The 17037-nt window shown below is 52.9% G+C and overlaps 2 protein-coding genes across 8 annotated transcripts in view; one reads left to right on the top strand and one right to left on the bottom strand.

Annotated features, from left to right (window-relative positions):
• Positions 1 to 1585: 1585 nt before the first annotated feature.
• On the top strand, positions 1586 to 6587 carry NUDT17 (nudix hydrolase 17). Of its 4 annotated transcripts, XM_032419912.1 has the most exons (8): positions 1586 to 1792; positions 1973 to 2159; positions 2392 to 2417; positions 2573 to 2665; positions 2930 to 3028; positions 3257 to 3393; positions 3786 to 3938; positions 6448 to 6587. In XM_032419912.1, the coding sequence occupies exons 1-8, from the start codon at positions 1601 to 1603 to the stop codon at positions 6449 to 6451; spliced, it is 891 nt and encodes a 296-aa protein (XP_032275803.1). In that variant the 5' UTR covers positions 1586 to 1600; the 3' UTR covers positions 6452 to 6587. The 4 variants fall into 4 exon arrangements, with proteins under 4 accessions (XP_032275803.1, XP_032275808.1, XP_032275822.1 ...); XM_032419917.1 differs by lacking the exon at positions 2573 to 2665 and having other exon boundaries at positions 6448 to 6533; XM_032419931.1 differs by lacking the exon at positions 6448 to 6587 and having other exon boundaries at positions 3163 to 3283; positions 3786 to 3857.
• The window catches only part of PIAS3 (protein inhibitor of activated STAT 3), a 14500-nt gene continuing 1416 nt past the window's right edge, over positions 3954 to 17037 (bottom strand). The window contains exons 1-14 of one of the 4 annotated variants that reach the window (XM_032419902.1): positions 14194 to 14221; positions 11105 to 11522; positions 10866 to 10950; positions 10610 to 10660; positions 10271 to 10361; positions 9623 to 9757; positions 9318 to 9423; positions 8454 to 8527; positions 8160 to 8320; positions 6684 to 6817; positions 6435 to 6603; positions 6135 to 6268; positions 5912 to 5949; positions 3954 to 5330 (exon numbers count right to left, since the gene is read on the bottom strand). In XM_032419902.1, coding sequence (XP_032275793.1) covers positions 5064 to 5330; positions 5912 to 5949; positions 6135 to 6268; positions 6435 to 6603; positions 6684 to 6817; positions 8160 to 8320; positions 8454 to 8527; positions 9318 to 9423; positions 9623 to 9757; positions 10271 to 10361; positions 10610 to 10660; positions 10866 to 10950; positions 11105 to 11519 — 1860 coding nt within the window. In that variant the 5' untranslated portion in view covers positions 11520 to 11522; positions 14194 to 14221 and the 3' untranslated portion in view covers positions 3954 to 5063. Of the gene's footprint in view, positions 5331 to 5911; positions 5950 to 6134; positions 6269 to 6434; positions 6604 to 6683; positions 6818 to 8159; positions 8321 to 8453; positions 8528 to 9317; positions 9424 to 9622; positions 9758 to 10270; positions 10362 to 10609; positions 10661 to 10865; positions 10951 to 11104; positions 11523 to 12252; positions 12759 to 13481; positions 13597 to 14193; positions 14222 to 17037 lie in introns of those variants that run through there. The other 3 variants (XM_032419875.1, XM_032419884.1, XM_032419894.1) reach the window with 3 other exon arrangements.

Genomic DNA, 17037 nt, shown 5'->3' with positions numbered 1-17037 from the left:
TACACCTGTTCTTTATTTTGCTAAGTTGTAATCTCTCTCTCTCTCTCTCTCTCACACACACACACACACAGTGTAGGGAATGTGAAAGACAACCACACAGAGGGGAATAAAAGCTATTTTCAGGACTAGCAGGTGGACTGGCCCCAGCATTCACACTAGAATCTATGGCTAGAAGACATTTGCCAGCTCCAGGCTTCTAGCACATCTGAAACTGTGTATGTAAGCCACTTAGCACAATGCCTGGCATATGGTAAGCACTCAAGAAATCATTGCCTTCCTCTTCTCCATGGTTTCTTAAAAGCAGCAATTCTAAGTTTTCTCTTTCAGTGGCATGATGTAATTTGTCCCAGCAGCTTCAGTTTATTTAAAGCAGGTAGGTGCTGTTATAATCTCTTCAGTTTCCTCTTGCCAATGTCCATTCTCTCTAAATCATTAAGATTAATGAATTAATCTAATTCATCAATCAAGTGCCAATTAATTGCTAGCCATTATACTGGATATAATATATCAAGATAAATAAGTTGCGGTCTCTGCTTTCAAGCCACTCACCATTCTTTACTGAGCATCTGTTAATGTGCCCAGGACTGGGCTAGGCTTTAGGGATACAAAGATGAATAAGCCTTGCACACATAGCCTAGTGGGAGGAGACAAATAAATACAAGGAAATACTTGGGGGCTGTAGCAGAAAAGTATTATATACAGAGAGGCAAGAGGGAGAAGGGTCAGGCAGGAAAGGGAGTGCAGAGAAAGTGACAATCTGTCTTTTGAAAGATGAGGATTTGCCAGGTATAAGGGGAAAGGGATCCCAGAAGCAAGCAGAGCCTGGTTCCAGGAAGAACTGCAAATAGGATGTGACTAGAAAATAGGGCTTAAGTCCTGCCAGCACTGAGGCTAGACAGCCGGCAGGAGCAAGGGGGGGCGGGCGTCCTCACTATACTGTGCTTATTAGTAGCTTATCTTCTCCTGAGCAGTGGGAAGCAAGATGATGAGATTTGTGTTTGAGAAAGATCACTCTGGAAGAACCCTAGGGAATGAACTGGTAGGGGAAGGACTATATGGAGACTTGCAATGATATCTCAGGCAGAATATGAGGAAGGCTAGGACTAGGAACAGTGGAGGCTAGAGAGCAAGACATGCGAGAAAGTTTAAGGAGGTAGAATCTGCCGCACTGAGTTGCCATCTGAGTGAGAAGAAAGACAAGGGAGGGGTCAAGAATGTTTCCTGGGTGTCTGGCGAAGAGACGTAATCAATTCCAGGTGATACCTACTAGAGCCGATAGGCGTGGAGTGCTACAGTGGGGTGCTTATATAGTACACGGCCCGTGGCTGGCGGGAGGTGACATGTGAGTTGAGAAATCATCCAGTCTGAATCACTCTCCTAAACAGAGAAGAGGGGAAAAAAGAGGAGCTGAGGATTTCAAGGTTTTCTTCTCTGTCATTTACTAACATTGCTCCTCCGGCTCATCCCCAAGTGTTCCGCCTAAATTTGCCGCGGCCGATCGCGGAAGCCCGGCTTCCCTCCGACCCCGCCGAACGCTCCGAGGGGCGGCGCCGCTGGGCCAGCAGAGGGCGCCAGCGGGCCGCGGGCCCCGAGCCGCGTCATGGCCGCCGCGCGGGTGCTGCTGATCCTGGCCGGGCACCCCGTGTCGCCGAGGTTCGTGCAGAGTGTGTGTCGCCTCCTGGGCGCCGGGCCAGGGCTCGGGCCGTGGCCCACTCACTGCGGCTTGAAGCGAGGACGACTAGTCCTCTCGGACGGGCCGTTCCCAGGCGCTTCGACCAGGCTTCCACTCCAGGTCGGAAGAAGGGGGACCAGGGGTCGGGGGCAGGAGTGGGGTCGGGTGGGAGCTGGCGCGAGAGGCCTGGGGGCAAGGATCGACCAGACTCGACCTCCTACCCCACCGCGCGGCGTTGCCCGACTTTTGCCCGGCTTCTGAAGCCTTAACCCAAAACGGCTACCCCCCCACCCCCGCCAGCGACCCCCTTTCTGCCCTTTTGTGGCACTGGACCAGCAGCAGCTCAGGGCTCCGGGGGCTGAGCTGCCCACGAATCGAGGTGTGGATCTGGGTGTGGCCGTCATGCTGCAGTCCAGCGACCAGACTGTCTTGTTAACCCGAAGGACACGCACCCTCAGCGTTTCTCCCAACCTCTGGGTACCCCCAGGTGAGTGCCCTGAGAACAAGATCCCAAGTCCAGGGAGGAAAGGGGCCCTTCACCAACAGTGCTATTCCCAGTCTCAGGAGGACAGAGAGGCAGGCCCAGAAATGTGGTAGGTCCCCTTTTCACAAGGAGTTGCAATGGCATCTGTTCCCCCGGAGGGCGTAGTATAAATAGTGCACAGGGTTTCCTGACCAAGAACACCACCACTTATCGCTTGGTCCCACTGTTGTTGCAGGTGGGCACGTGGAACTTGATGAAGAGGTAACCAGTCTGCTAACCCAACCTTCACCCTGCCCTGAAACCAGAGACCTCTGTCTGGGGCTGCCTTGGGTGTGGGCTGAGGGAGGGACAAAGGACTTGGGACATGTTTCTCTTATTGAGAGAAATGTCTGGGACCTGTGCTGTCTCGTTCCCAGCTGTTGGACGGAGGGCTTCGAGAGCTTTGGGAGGAGAGTGGACTACAGCTGCCCCAGGGCCAGTTCTCTTGGGTCCCTCTGGGGTTATGGGAGGTGAGACAGGAACCTGGAAAAGGTCCCTTCCTTATTTAACCAAAAGCCCTCAACAACTTCAAACCCACCAAAGCCTATAGAAGAGCCCTACCTGCCTTGGCCGCAGGAGAAACGATTAACAGTGGGTGGGAGTTTGGAGTCCCCAAACCCACAATCCCCACCTGTGTGCCTCCTGCACCATCTCTACCCTCCACTTCCTCAGCTGTGTTTACAAAGTCTCGACAAGAGATAGGAAGTTCTCATCTTTGCTGTATTCTCTCTTAGTCTGCCTACCCTCCTAGGCTGAGCTGGGGTCTCCCCAAATACCATCACATCATTCTCTATCTACTCGTGGTCTCCCAGGAATCACAGCAGCAGCTGCAGGTAGGGCTGGCAGTGTAGGAAGGAAATGCGGGTTGAGACCCAAGCAGACTGGTTCTGTGACTAGGGTGGAGGGTGGGGGGCAGTCAGAGATAACGAAGAAATCCAATAGCCTCTCCCCTTGCCCTTGCCCCAAGTCTCTCTCCATTCCACCTGTGGGTAGGCTGCGGTCAAGAACAGGCCTCCTAAGAGAGGCCATGGCTAAAGGATCTACCTACCTATCTGGCCCAGGCCCGGATCCAACCAAACCCAAGTGAGGTGAGCGCCTTTATGTGGCTGGGACCAGATGTAGCAGCTGCAGTGGCTGCCACAGAGGATGGGACAGAGACACACAGACATCTCCCCCAGGAGCTACCACCCTCCGTCCTGTAAGAGCTTTTGCCTGACCCTCCAACACACCAACACACCAACACATAGTCATTGGGAAGTTCCGCTTCTCTCCCCTCCCCAGGGGGGAGTTTTGGGTCATGGGGGACATTTAGAGAGTGAGTTGGTCAGCTGATGATGAAAGGGGCACATGAGATCAAGGACACTGTCCATCCAACTCCAAGGGTTCCTGCTCCAAGCTGGTTAGCACTGACCACCTGGGTTCGAGTCCCACTCCCCCAAAGGGACAAGTTATTTAACCCTTCTTGAACCTGTTCCTCTCTGTAAAATGAGGGCATCATCCACCCATCGCTCTCCTGCCGTGGCTGGGAGGGCTCCGTGGAAGAGGGCTAAGCCACAAGGCACAGCCCAGACAGGAGCTGTCGTCATGCAGTACGGCAGAACTAGAGGAGGACGGAGGAGCTCGACCCCTGGCCATGCCCGTGTCCATGCTGCTGCGGACGACCCCAACAACAGATGAAGGCAAAGAGAGGGTCAGCTCTGGGACCAAGTTTGCCCTTGGGCTCTGGCTGCGACATCTGCGCAGGTAAGGGTAAAGGACTTGAGGGCCCTGCAACATTGGGCTGAACGTTCTATGAGGGAGAGGAAGGAAGAGCAAATGGCCCTGGAGCTCCTCAGTGGGACACCCCTCCCACGTGAAAGTGGGCCCAGGGCCTGCAAGGAGGAACAGAACATGGGCCCCTCCCCCCAAACCAGGGCTCTGGAAAGGGAAGTGCATAATTCCCTCCCCAGCCCCCCTCTGAAACACTCACACACATTCACAACTTTTATTATGGGTAAGAACTTTGCTACAACTTTGAGAATAAAAAGTAAAATTACAACATAGTTACTAGGCCCTGGAGGAACCTAAAAAAGGAGAATGGGGAGAGCATGAGGTCTTCCCACCTCCCAGAAAAGGTGCAGAATGAGCCAGACCTAACCATGGGGCCATGGGCCTCTCGAAGCTCATGCCCCAAGCTGGTCAGCGTATGAAACATTGTGAACTTAAATATATAAATAGAGATCCAGGCAATAGGCCAGGCCCTGCTCCCAAACCCCTGGGGATCAGGGCTAAGGCCTTATCTCCTCCTCAGTCATACTGGGAAGTAGGAAGCAGGGGAAATCATCTTTGGAGTATTTTGGTTTTTCTTGTTTATGTACAAAAAAATCTGCAACCCAAAATAGAGTTCTTTGTCCATATGTCTGCCTGTCTCAGCTTCTCCACCTGTCTGGCCAAAGAGAACGGAATGGACATGAAGAGACAATGGATGTGGGGAAGGAACAGAACCATAGTTTGGGGAAGAGAGGGCATCTAGGGGACAAGAGGAAGGCCCTTTCCCCATGAGGCTCTAGCCAATTCGGCCCTTCCCCCAACTCACACCCCATCCCGTGTGCCTCCCACTGCCTAGGTTAACATACCCAAAGGAATGTGCCAGCCATCTAAAGAACATTTCCAAAAATAGAACCCAAATGTCCTTAAAAAGAGGTTAAATATTAACCCTTTGGGTGCTGGCCTTGTTAGGCAGAGAGAAGGCCAAACACAGGATACCATGAAGGTCTTTCTTTGACCTTGGCCAAAGCCCCCTGAGGGGTCAGAGTGGCCAGGAGTCTGGACTCCACAGCATACTTGCTCAGTGGTGGGAGGCAGTGAAGTTTCCATCATCCAGGGGACTCAGTCCAGGGAAATGATGTCTGACCGGCAGCCAGTCAAAGAGGGACCTGAGGACAGGGGTCCTCCAGGCCCCTCCCTCAAGGCCCCCCCAGGGGCCACAATGCTACTGACGCGGCCAGGAGGGGGTGCTGGAGTGGTGCTGCGGTGAGAGCTCCCCAATGTGGGGGCTAGTGGGCCCAGGAAGTGGGAAGGGGTCCCTCGGTACTGGAAGAAGTGGCCAAGGGCATCCTGTTCATCTATCGAGGTGATGACGGAGGGACCATAGTGCTGGGAGGAATCAAGGGCACAGTTTAAGATTTTCTCCTGACTTCACCCACTTCCCAGTCAGTCATCTCAGAAATATCCTGGGATAAATCAAACCCTCTGGATCCCCAGATACCCTCTGAGAAGCAGGGGAGACTCTTTTTTTCCCCTACTTCCCCACCCCACCCCACCCCTACCCTACCCCTATCCGCTGCCTTGAGACAGTCCCTCCAGCTTGCTAGGTTCTTGGCCTTGTGGGCGTCTGAAATGCACGGAATGTCTGGCTGGGGCAGGCACAGTGCTCAAGTGCACATGGGTGTGTGTGGGGGGTGGGGGGGCTAAGTGGAGAGCAGTCAGGGCAGAATTCTAAAAACTTGAGACAGAACAGTAACAGGGTATCAAAGAAGACATGGGTGAGAATCTGAAGAAGCACCAGTAGGGTCTAGTAGGGAAATAAACTGCCCATACCCCCTCTGTCCCTCAGCCCCTGCCTTCCCTCACAGAGAAGCAGATTTAGGTCTTAGGGGAAAAGGAGGGGGGGGCATCAGTGCCTAGAAAGGAAGCTTCAGGGATCTGATAGCTTCATGGGAGAAGGAACCACTTACCTGACTCTCAGTCTGGAGGAAAGAAAATAAATCTAAACCTGGTAAGAAAAGAAAAATCAGAATCAATCTCCTGTCTGAACCCTTTATGGCCAAAAAAACCCAAAGTCCCTTGGATTGTAGCCTTTGCAAGAGAGCCAGAAGGCTTTGAAAAGGAACAGGGGTTCTGATCTGGTTTGGGGGCAGATGTGGCAGGGAACAGCCCACCTTGTGATCAGTGTCCTACCTTGGATATCGGCCCCCAGTGGGAAAGCAGGTGGGTACTCATGTAGCGGGAGACTGGACAGGAAATCCCCGCCCAGCGTGCCCATAGCAGGGCTCCGCAGCACCGAAGATGGCTGGTGACCAGATGTCAGGACTCTGTGAGGAGAGAGGAGGAACTGGGGCAGCCAGCGAACGACAGATGCCCTCACCCAGCTCAGCCTCCTGAGCCCCTCTCTGCCCCAGGGTTTGTCCAGTGAACTGAGAGCATTCCTGACGTCTTCCTCTGCCCCTTCTGGCGTGGACTCAGCCTATTTCCTCATACCCTTTGCTTCCAGGTAGAGCCGGGATGGCAGCTGAGGTGACAGGACAGTGCTTTTTGGTCGGGGGCAGGTCCTCCTCATCTGATGAACTCTCTATTGTCAAGTCAATAACTTCAACCTTCTTCTTATTCTCTGATGGATTGCCCTCTTGGACTGGGCTGTACTGGAGGCCTGCGGGTGGTAAGAGGACTGTGTCTCAGAGACCAGGTCATCTGAGATGTAGTTCAGCTCGGGGACGGGGAGTCACTCACCATCCAGCCCATACCCTGGCGGGGGGCAAACCTCAGATGCCTCCTTCTTGGGTTTCATTGGGCACCAGGATCCATCTTCCATGAACTGGATCTCATCACAATCCGAACAGGAATTAAGTATCTCCATGAACAAGCTGGGGGAAGGGGAGAGATGGGAACTCATGGGGCTGGGAGATGGCTGGGAACAGTAGCCGGGGAGTTCTGGGACTCACCTCTTTGAACCTGTTTCCTCGTCTGTAAAATAGGGACATTATTCACTCTACTCAACTCTCTTGAGTTGTCGGAATCAAATAAAGTAAGGTAATATAAAAGAGATTTGCCAACTTTAAATGCTAAGTTTTCCAAAAAATACATTCTAAGCACATGTTTCATGTAGTACTTGTGACAAGACAAAAGGAACACAGATACAGAACTCCATAAACCATCTCAAAGAGGGCACTGGGAACAAGGACCGTAATTTAGGCTCCGGATGGGGGTTAGGACTAGCTAGATCAGTACATCCAGACCCTCAGAAGAACTTTTCCTTACCATGGTCAGTGAGAGGTCAGGTATCTAGGAGATACATTGTATCAGTTCAATACATTGATTCTGCCACTTACTAACAATTACAACTTTGAGCAAGATCATCTCTCTAGGTCTCAGCTTCCTCACCTGTAATGACCATACCCATCTCACAAGGTTAATTATGAGGATTCAGTGAGATGAGGCGTGCAAAGTGCACAGCATGATGCCTAATGCAGTAAATCCTCAATGTTGGAAATATATACAATTGACCGTGAACAACATGACGGTTAAGAGCACCTCACACAACCAAAAATCCATGGATGGGGCGCCTGGGTGGCGCAGTCAGTTGAGCATCCGATTCTTGGTTTCGGCTCTGGTCTGGATCGAGCCCCATGTCAGGCTCCACTCTGGGCATAGAGCCTGCTTAATGTCCTCTCCCTCTCCCTCTGCCCCTCACCCCCCCACCCCACACTCTCTCCCTCTTTCTCTAAAGTAAATAAATAAATCTTTTTTTAAAAAAGTCTTTACTGTTTAAAAAAAAATCCATGGATAACTTTTGACTTCCCCCAAAACTTAACTAACAATAGCCTACTGTTGACCGGAAGCAGCCTTACCAATAACATCAACAGTCAATTAACACATATTTTGTATGTGTATTATATACTGTATTCTTATAATACAGTAAGCTAGACAAAAGAAAAATATTAGAAAAATCATAAAGAAGAGAAAATACATTTATATTTACTGTACTGTATTGAAAAAAATCTGTGTATAAGTGGACCCATATTGTTCAAGGGTCAACTGTATATTATAAAGGTGAAAAATTATATATATACATATACATATAAAGGGATTGATAGGTTAAGAATTGGGGTTCCTGGGAGGGCAAGGAAGGTCTCTCAATATACAGATGGGGGGGTGTCCCTAGTGGATATCCTAGGTAAGAGGAAGCAGAATGCAGAGTGGCCCTACCCATCAATGATAAGAGATTCATAGGGAGCCTTCTTGTCACACACAGGACATGTCCACGTTGGCTTCTTCTCATTCATCTGTAGATAAAGGGCAGCATCGAAGCTCTGCAGGTGGGCGCAGGTGAGGGCACGACAAGGGACTGTCAGGCGCATCTTCCCTAGCTGAGAAGAGACGAGTTCTCTGGTCAGAGTCCCTATATCCCAGGAAGCCTCACTCTGGTAGCCCTAGGAGCCCTCATCTGGGTCCAGAGTTTAACCCAACCCTCCTCCCCCTTCTCATCTCCCCTGTACCCACCGGGCACATGAGTGACACCCGGAGACTTGTAGTGGCCACCTCACTGTCCGGGTCAGCGGTCAATTTCTCCTTGACTGAAACAAGAATGAGGCCAGAGCCATGGGGTCAGCAAATCTGGAGATGAAGCCCAGGAGGCGGTGAGGCCAGAAGCAGACGGCTCTGGCTGAGAGGCAGCTGGGCAGAGTGCCGTTGGGGGCCAGTGGGATGTCACGTTGAGGATGGTCTTTGGGGGCCAGTGGGATATCACATGAAGACTGGGTGTGAGGGAGAGATTTCCCCATCCCTGAAGATACTTAAATACAGCTGGGTGACATTTTGGCAGAGATGACTTAGAGGGAACTGAAGCATCACAAGAGGGTTAGATTAGATGATCCTTAAGACTCTTTCCAGTCTAGGGGCGCCTGGGTGGCTCAGTCGGTTAAGCATCTGCCTTTGGCTCAGGTCATGATCCTGGAGTCCCAGGATCAAGCCCCACATCAGGCTCCCTGCTCGGCGGGGAGTCTGCTTCTCCCTCTGCCCCTCACCCCACTCGTACTCTCTCTCTCTCAAATAAATAAATAAAATCTTAAAAAAAAAAAGACTCTTTCCAGTCTAAAGAAGCCATACTCCAGCAGGGCTGGAGGCAGGGTCTGTGAGGCGCAAAGCAGATGTATAATTGAGAATGCAAGGGTGTCACTCAGTGCCTGGGAGGGGGCTGACTTCTCAACCATGAAGACTGGTACGGGGATAGGGGGAGGGTTGGAGTCCATGTGTGACATGAGGTATACTGTCATGAGATGGGGATGGGTTTGATTATAAAGGCTTGAGGACCAGGAAGACTTGGATCCAAATCAGAGTGGGAAAGGGGGGCAGGATGTTACTCACTCAGTGCCCGAGAGTGGTCTGGGTTCCGGATACCCTTTGCTCTGAGTTTTTGTAGAAGGGTCCCTGCAGTCAACTGTCTCACCAGGTACACAGACAAGGAGTAGTTCTACTTGGAGGGAGGGGGAGGCAGTTAGCCTCTGCCCTGCACATCACCACCCCAACCCTTTGTCCCATGAGGACCACAGACAGCAGGTTAAGGCAGAAAGACCCATAAAGAGGAAGATGTTTCCCCAACCCAGGACACGGGATAATGCCCCCTCACACCCTGCAGGCTTCTCTAGGTTCCCTGCCCCAGCCCTGCTCACCCGTCCAAACTCAGATGACCAGTTGACCACGATGGTGTTGGGAACAGTGGCCGAGAGACGAGCCAGAGGTGTGATGTTGATGGGGCGGCTAGGCCTCTTGGGCTCAGCCCCATTCTTGGTAGGGGGAAGGTAACCCTGGGGAAGGGAGGGAATGGTCAAGACATCTTGTCTCAGGTTACTCACTTGCTGGAGGGAAGACCAGCTCACTCACCGACCAAGGACATGGGGGGCCCATTCAGTGACTCACAAAACTAAAGCATTATCTAGGGTTGTATGTGGGGTACATTCCTGGGGACAAAGGACAGCTTATTCGTTGACCAGGGAAATAAAAACCTACTCCCTGGGTTCCTGAGGAGGAAGAATAGGGATGCCCCACTTCTTCCAACTCTCAGCTCTGAGGTCATCACTTCAGAGAAGTCTTCCCTGAACCTTTGGGTTGAACTAATGTCCCTCCTCTGGGTTCTGATAGAACTTGTGCATCAGCCCTATCTTAGTATTCTCTAGGTTGTACTAATCCCTCAGTAAACTGAGTACCTACTCTGTCCAGGCACTGTGCTAGGCATGTCTCTTTCATAATAGGTTTGTATTTAACATTTAAGAACTGAAAGAGGAAAGGGGTCACTGCCAGAAAAAGGGAAGAGCATTTACCGGCAGGGGGCACAGTTTCCCATTGACCTTGACAAAGAGGTTGGGGGGAAAATAATCCTCCTGGGGGCAGCTGGTCTCACAGAGACAGAACCTGGTAAGAGAGGAGAAAAGATGAAAGAGTGGGGAAGGTAGTCTCTTGAGCTGAAGCTGGCAGAAAAGCAGGGCATCTCAGTCCGTCACAGATGTCTGCAGCTGTAGCCCTCAGCAGCCAACGAGAGCCCCAAGGTTGGGGTGGACAGGGCAGAGCAGGGCTATCTCCTAGCCGTGTCCGTCATACCCTGATTTCGTTCCCACCCCCAACAGGAGCCCAGCCGGGAAGGAGGAGGAGGATCGACTCACCTTAGCTGCACTTGTATAGTATAGTCACATTTGGCTCCTGGTAGAACCTCTCTGTGACAGGGAAGGAGAGGGAAACATGTCAGGATGTGGCCCCCAGAGGGCAGGGCTGAAGAGTCAGGGACGCACAAGACAATGAGACAAAGCAGGTGCAGGAAGATGGACAGGCAGGAGAGCAGGACAGAAGAGAAGAAAGTCAGAGAGCAGAGTCCAGGGGTAACCATCCCAAGATGAGGTGCGAGGGCTGGGAGAGATGTACCTGGATGTGAGAATCTGCTGCACTTGCTGGGGTGTGAGGGCAAAGGTAAAGTGCGCCTCTTCGAAACGCTGGCTAGAAGTGGACGCTGAGGACACAAAGGGGCGGTTATTCCTGAGCCCATGACAGGCAGCCACAGACGCTGCCCCCATCCCAGGCTGCTGATCCCACAGGACTAAAGCCTAAAGAAAGCCTTGGGCAAGAGGTATGGATCAGGAAGACTGAGGAAGACGGAGCCGTACCGAGGGTGGTGGGCCGGATGAGCTCCCCATAGACTTCATAGAAGGGCAATGGTTTCATGGTGACATCAGGGTGCACGGGCTGGGGCAGAGGGGGGTGCATGTCCACTTCACGCTTGGGGCCCAGCAGGGTGCCAGGGGCCAAGAGGGCCGGGGGAATGGGAGCCAGAGGACCAGGGGAGCCGACAGGAGGGGTGCCAGGGGGCAGAGAGAGCAGGGAGAGATCAGAGGGCCCCAGGGTCTTCCGGGGAAAGCGCCGGCGGTAAAGCTCCTTGATCTTCATCTGGACACTGGGGGCACAGCTGGACTTGAGGAGGTGCAGGGCCTTGGCCAGGAGCTCGTGCTTCCGTCCACTCTTGTTCCGGCCAGCAAAGCCGAGCAGCACCTGAAGCTCAGACACCCGGAAGCTCATCACCATGTGCTGCGGAGAAGAGAGACACTCGAGAATACTGCCAAGGGTGCTGGGGCTGAGCTACCAAGTAGCCAATGCCCCTCCCCCCTACCCAGCACTCATCAGAAAGATGCTCTGCAGCCAGTGGATGACTGTCAGACAGCCAATCTAGCCAAAGGGACATCTCAGGCCCATTCAGCAACCCTCAGGTCAACCTTACCACTAACCCCCAGAGCTTGAGTAACCCTATTTCCCCATGCCTGTAAGTCGGCCAGGTGGGGCAGGGTGCAGACAGCAAGCCATCCACAGGCACACCGATGAGTCCACTTCGGCCTCCTACCTCCATCCCTGCCTTGAGCCTAGACGCTCCTTTAAGCTGCTTATCTCCTCTCCTGCTCTTTCTCAGACTCTCAGACCCATCCCAGCCTCCTGGGAAGAGGCTAGGAGACAGGGAGAAGGAGGGGGAGAAGAGGATTCAGGCCAGACAGCCCCAAGGGGGAAGAAAGGGGGCAGGTGGCTGGAGGATTGTGCCCGAGGCACACCCCTCCCAACACTTCAAGCCACCTCAGCTATTTTCCCCAAGCCTCTGTAGCGTTTCTGGCCAGGGTTTTCAGGTCAGGGTTCAATGCTTGTAACTCCCCCAAATCCTTTCTAAGCATCATTTACATAAACACCCCTCCCTCGGTCCTATTTTTCTGGAAGGCAAAAACGACCAAAACGGTGCAAAGGGGTTAATAGTAAATCACCGAGTCCAGGTTACCTTCTTGTTTATCCGTTTACTCCATCTGCCAGGAACTAATATCCTGTTTCTCCCCTACATAGAGAAAATGAGTGATCCTCCCCCTCCATAGCGGTGAAAGAGGAGAGGGCAAAGCTCTAAGCAGAGGCCCTGGGAGGATGAGGAGAAGGCGTGGGGCCCCTGAGCCAGGGTGCAGAACTGCAAGTTCTCCTAAAGGCAGCTGGGCCCAGTGACTAGACCTCAAGCCCGCCAAGGACTATGGCTCCATTTCAAAAGGCAGAACAAAGCCAGGAGGCAGGGGGATGAACCCAGTGGCTTTTTAAGGTTCTGTGAGAAGTCCTCGGATACGGTTACCCTCAAGACTGTGTGGCAGTAGGAGGGCACCAAAAGCTCTCTCCTAAAAGGACACCCTTCTGTGAATCTCTGGGAGACCCTGTCATGGGCAGGCCTTGCTAGCCCTCCACAATTCGCCCCCTCCCAGAAGGCTTTATGGCTTTGGGCCCCTTTTGAGGAATGTGATGAAAAACTTGTTCTTCTATCTTTCTCCCACCCTTATTTCCTCTGTCCTGTTTTTATTTCTCCATTAGCTTTGTCAAGAACCTCCCCCTTCCCATCCCATAGTTTCACACTCCTCTGTCTCTGCCCAAAGACACGGGCTCACTAAGGCAGCGCCTTCCTCTGAGCCTCCTGGATGCTTCTGCCCCACCCCTCGATCCAACCGCCCGCACAGCCCCGCCCCCTAGATCTCAGCCGCCTACTGGTACTTCCCAAGGCTCGGATCCCAACAGCAGCCCCAAAGCTTCCATCCTCTCTGCTGCATCTCCCCAGGAGCCTCCCATACATCTGCCCCCCAGTCCCATCCCCACATCTGCCCCCTACTGTCGCATCTCTTGGCCTCGATCAATTCGCCCCCTACGCCTCTGTAGCAGCTTTTACCCCTGGCCCTCCTCCTACATCTGCCCCAACTACCAAATCCGACTTCTACCCCTGCGTCCCCGCCCCCTGCGCCTCGGCCCCCAACAGCTGCAATTCCCCTCGGCCCCACCCCTACATCTGCCCCGCGGCCCCGCCCCCGGAGCCCGGCCGCAGCCCGGTCCTCGCCCACAGCCACTTCGCTCCCACCCCCAGCAGCCAGTCTCCGCCACGTCTCCAGCCCCCACCCGAGCCCTCAGCACCCAGTCTCGGTCGCTTCCCTGACTCGGCGTACCGCCGGGCTCAGTCCAGATGGGGATGGGGGAGGGGGCCGGTACCTTTAATTCGCCCAGCTCCGCCATCTTGAGACATCGCAGGCGCCCGAGCCCGAGCCCGAGCTCAGGCCCAGGGACCGGCGCACAACTCTCCACCCCAGCGCCGGCCGCAAATGCCGCCTGCTCCGCCCCGTCCGGCCCCCTACACCTCCCCTTCCCGGCCCCGCCCGCCGGGCTCCGGACAGGCCCCAGCCTCAGCCCCTCCCTCGACCGCCGGACCCGGCCCCTGCACGTCTTTGGCCCGGGTGCAAGACCGGAGGGAGTGTAGCCCGAAAGATCGCGGGGTTCCCGGGGGTAATGAAGAGGAGGCGGACCCGAAGTGCCTGGGGGAGGGGGCTTTGCCACGCCAGAGCTGGGAGGGGATGAGCTTTTAGGGAGCCAAAGATACTTGAAATATGGAGGGAAAGTATCGAGAACTGCTAAATCTAAGAGAAATGGGGGAGGGGTGGCGAAGTTGGAGCGAATACAGTCATCTCCTCTACAAGTTTAACCAGCTAAAGTCAAGAGTTCTACCAACTCGGGAAATGGGTGAGATCTGATCCATTTCAGAGAAGCTATGGAGTTGTGAATAGTTCATTTCAAGACGGCTATTCTCAATCCTTCGCCCCCATCCCCACCCGCCACCCCCCACCAACCAACTATAGTGTTGCTCGTGGTCCCGCGGTAGGACTCAAACTCGGCAGCAAAAAAGTTTGGTGCGATGAGCGGGACTTACCAGCACGGTTGCAGGGAGCGGGGAAGGGGCTCGGGAGGCTCGGAGGGTGGGCTGGGGAGGTGGGGCGAGGGGGCCGGCGCCGCTCCCGCCGTCTACAAGGCTGGAGCTCGGTCCGGCAGCTGGACGCTGCAGCCGCAGCTCCGCCCGGACGGGAGCTCCGCCCGGCCCCGCGCTGGGGCTGGGGCCGCCCCCTCCGGGGTGAGCCCGCCAGGACCGCCGCCACTGAGGGAGGGGGCGGAGTCTGAGGCGGGAGGGGGAGGGACTCGGAGCCCGGCGCTGAGCGATTAACTCCTCCAGTGAGCGGGTCAGAAGGGAGGACGTTCTTGGATCTCATCATTCTCGCTATTGCTCTGACCCCTTGAGCTGGTGTATCGGCCTGGGGTGGAGTCATGCTGCAAATAAGGCCGGATGGACAGGCATCTGCCTGCATAAAGAAGTTCCTACTTGGAATGAGACTCTTCTCCCTGGGGGAAAGCCTGGGCTGCCAGAATCCAAAGTGTACCTAAGCCCCAACTCTACCCGTGGTCCCTCACCCCCTACCCCAAATAGACCATCAACAGAGACCGCACGTCTTTGGTGTAGCTGAAGGTGGACGGAGGAGAGGTTTTCTTACCTCCAAGAGTCATCTTTCTGCCCCTCTCTGAACTGCCTACTACTCTTCTTCCAAAGCCTTTGACCTTCCAGAAACCCCATTCTCAACCAAGCTAATCACTCACATGCAGGTACCATGAAAGCACCAATTTTAGTTTACCCAAACTACATACTGGAAAAACTCGTAGCATTTTATAGTTAGTTGTCTGGGACTTAAGCAATAATGTCATTTGTTCAACAAACATTTGAATGCTGTTCAGAGATTGTTAGGTGCTGAGGACATAAAAAGCCTTGCAGGAGCTCTCAGTCTAGCAGTGGCAGCAAGACAGTTAAACCTATAATTGGCATAAGAATAATTAATAATAAGTAGTATGAATAACCCTCTCATTTAGCTTAAACCTTCAGTATAATCCTTCCCAAGAGACCCCATCCAAGCCACAAGAATGAAGGTACCAGCCTGGCATTATCCCCACGTACCTGCTGACTTGGACCATGCCCAACTACTTTGTGGATTGTGTCCCTGGGGAAGATGTGCACCTCTCCTGACACTCAGGTTCTTTCCCTGATGCTTTCCTGCCAGCAATAGTGGGACCTCAAGCTAAACTCAAGCTCAAGTATTCGGTTCTAAATCCCAACTGCCCCCACCAACGCTTGAGTCTTCATCAGGCCCCGAGCTCATTTTTTTGTTCTGTTCAGCCCTCTGGGTCAAAAGTTACTATGGATTAGTTTGTATCTTCTAGAATTTTCAGTGATTTGGAGGGAAGGAGGATAGAGAGGATTAAAAAAAAAAAGAAGAAGGGGGGGGATACTCTGGGAGTGATAGACATGTTCATTATCTTGTGTGATGGTTTTATGGGTATATACATATGTCAAAACTTATCAAAGTACATGCAGTTTATTGAATGTCAATTATTATAACTCATTAAAGCTGTAAAAATGTAAAAGAAGAAAAGAAAGTCAACCTCACCTTGAATCCTAGTGGTTTCATAAAGGAGGGATCTCCTTTAATAGTTAATTTGAGGTTGTAAGTTCCAGCATCCCTACAGGATAACTGAAAAGTAGGAGGCAGGGTGCCTGAATTTGATCCTGTATCCCAGCTCAGCAAGGACAAGAATCTTTTCTGTGATGCTCACTCTCTATCCCCAGTGCCTGGCCCATAGTAGACTCGTTCAATATCAGTTTAATGAATTAATATTATCAGACGAAGGAGGGAAACTACAAATCAAGACCAAGTTCTGATTGAAGGCATTCAAAGACATAGTCTGACCCCATCGTGGCGACCAAGCTTCACTTACTCTCACCCATATACTCCTACATCTGAAGCCTGAAGAACAAGGGGGAAGAGAAACATGAGTAGGGAATCCCTACCTAAGTCCCATTAGACGGACAGCCTAGGAGGAATAGGGAGAAGAGTAGGACTAGACTTACTTTAGGAAATAAAGATTTATGAAATCGAGGAAAATTTCAGGGCTTGGGGTTGTTGGGGTAAGCGTTTATGGGGTTGTATAGAGGGAGACTGTTTGGAAAGACCAGGGGCTGGGTAACGTTCCATCCTGTGTTAGCATTCACATCACTGAGCATTCCCGTAGCTCAGTCATCCTGGGATCAGCTTCCACTACCAGAGCTGCCTCCTGACTCACACTTGAACTTAGCCAAACAATCTCCCCCTGTGTGGACCCCTCTCTCTCAGCAGTTTTTTCATTCTTCCCACCCCACACTCCATAAATAATAAGGATTGCAACAGTCCTTTTATATTCTTTGGTAACTCGAAGAACAAGAAGGAAAAGAGAGGTTCTGTTCCCCTTCATGGAAATGACTTGGATCTTTCTGATGCCCTTCCTCTGGCAGCTGTACCCTCTCTTTCGCCATCAACCCCTCCGGTCTCCATTCTTCCTGCCTTAAAGCAGTCTTAGGCCTGTCCACACAAATCCCAAAGCTGACCCTCGTCTTCTCTAGGACGTGATCTACACAGCTGCTCTCTTCTGGGCCAAACCCCCCTGCAGCCCTGGGGTGGCCCGCTGTCTTCCGCGGCAGCCCCTCCCCACTCTCCTCTCAACCCAGTCTGGCTCTTTACCGCCAAACCGTGGCCGACCCAGCAAAACCCAGCAGGGGCGGGCTGGGAGAAGGAACCAGGAGGGATCTAAACTGCAGTTCCAGATTGGGGAGGAATTCGCTTCCTCTCTCTCACCTAGCAGTCTGGCTGGTAGAGGGACAGGAAGGGGAGGAGACCCATGGGAAGTGGCCAAGAGAGAT

Source organism: Phoca vitulina, unplaced genomic scaffold (genome assembly GCF_004348235.1).
Source record: "Phoca vitulina isolate PV1807 unplaced genomic scaffold, GSC_HSeal_1.0 scaffold2, whole genome shotgun sequence".
NCBI classification, from domain to species: Eukaryota; Metazoa; Chordata; class Mammalia; order Carnivora; family Phocidae; genus Phoca; species Phoca vitulina.
Note: the sequence above shows the minus strand (reverse complement) of the source record. Positions and strands in the feature narration are given on the sequence as shown.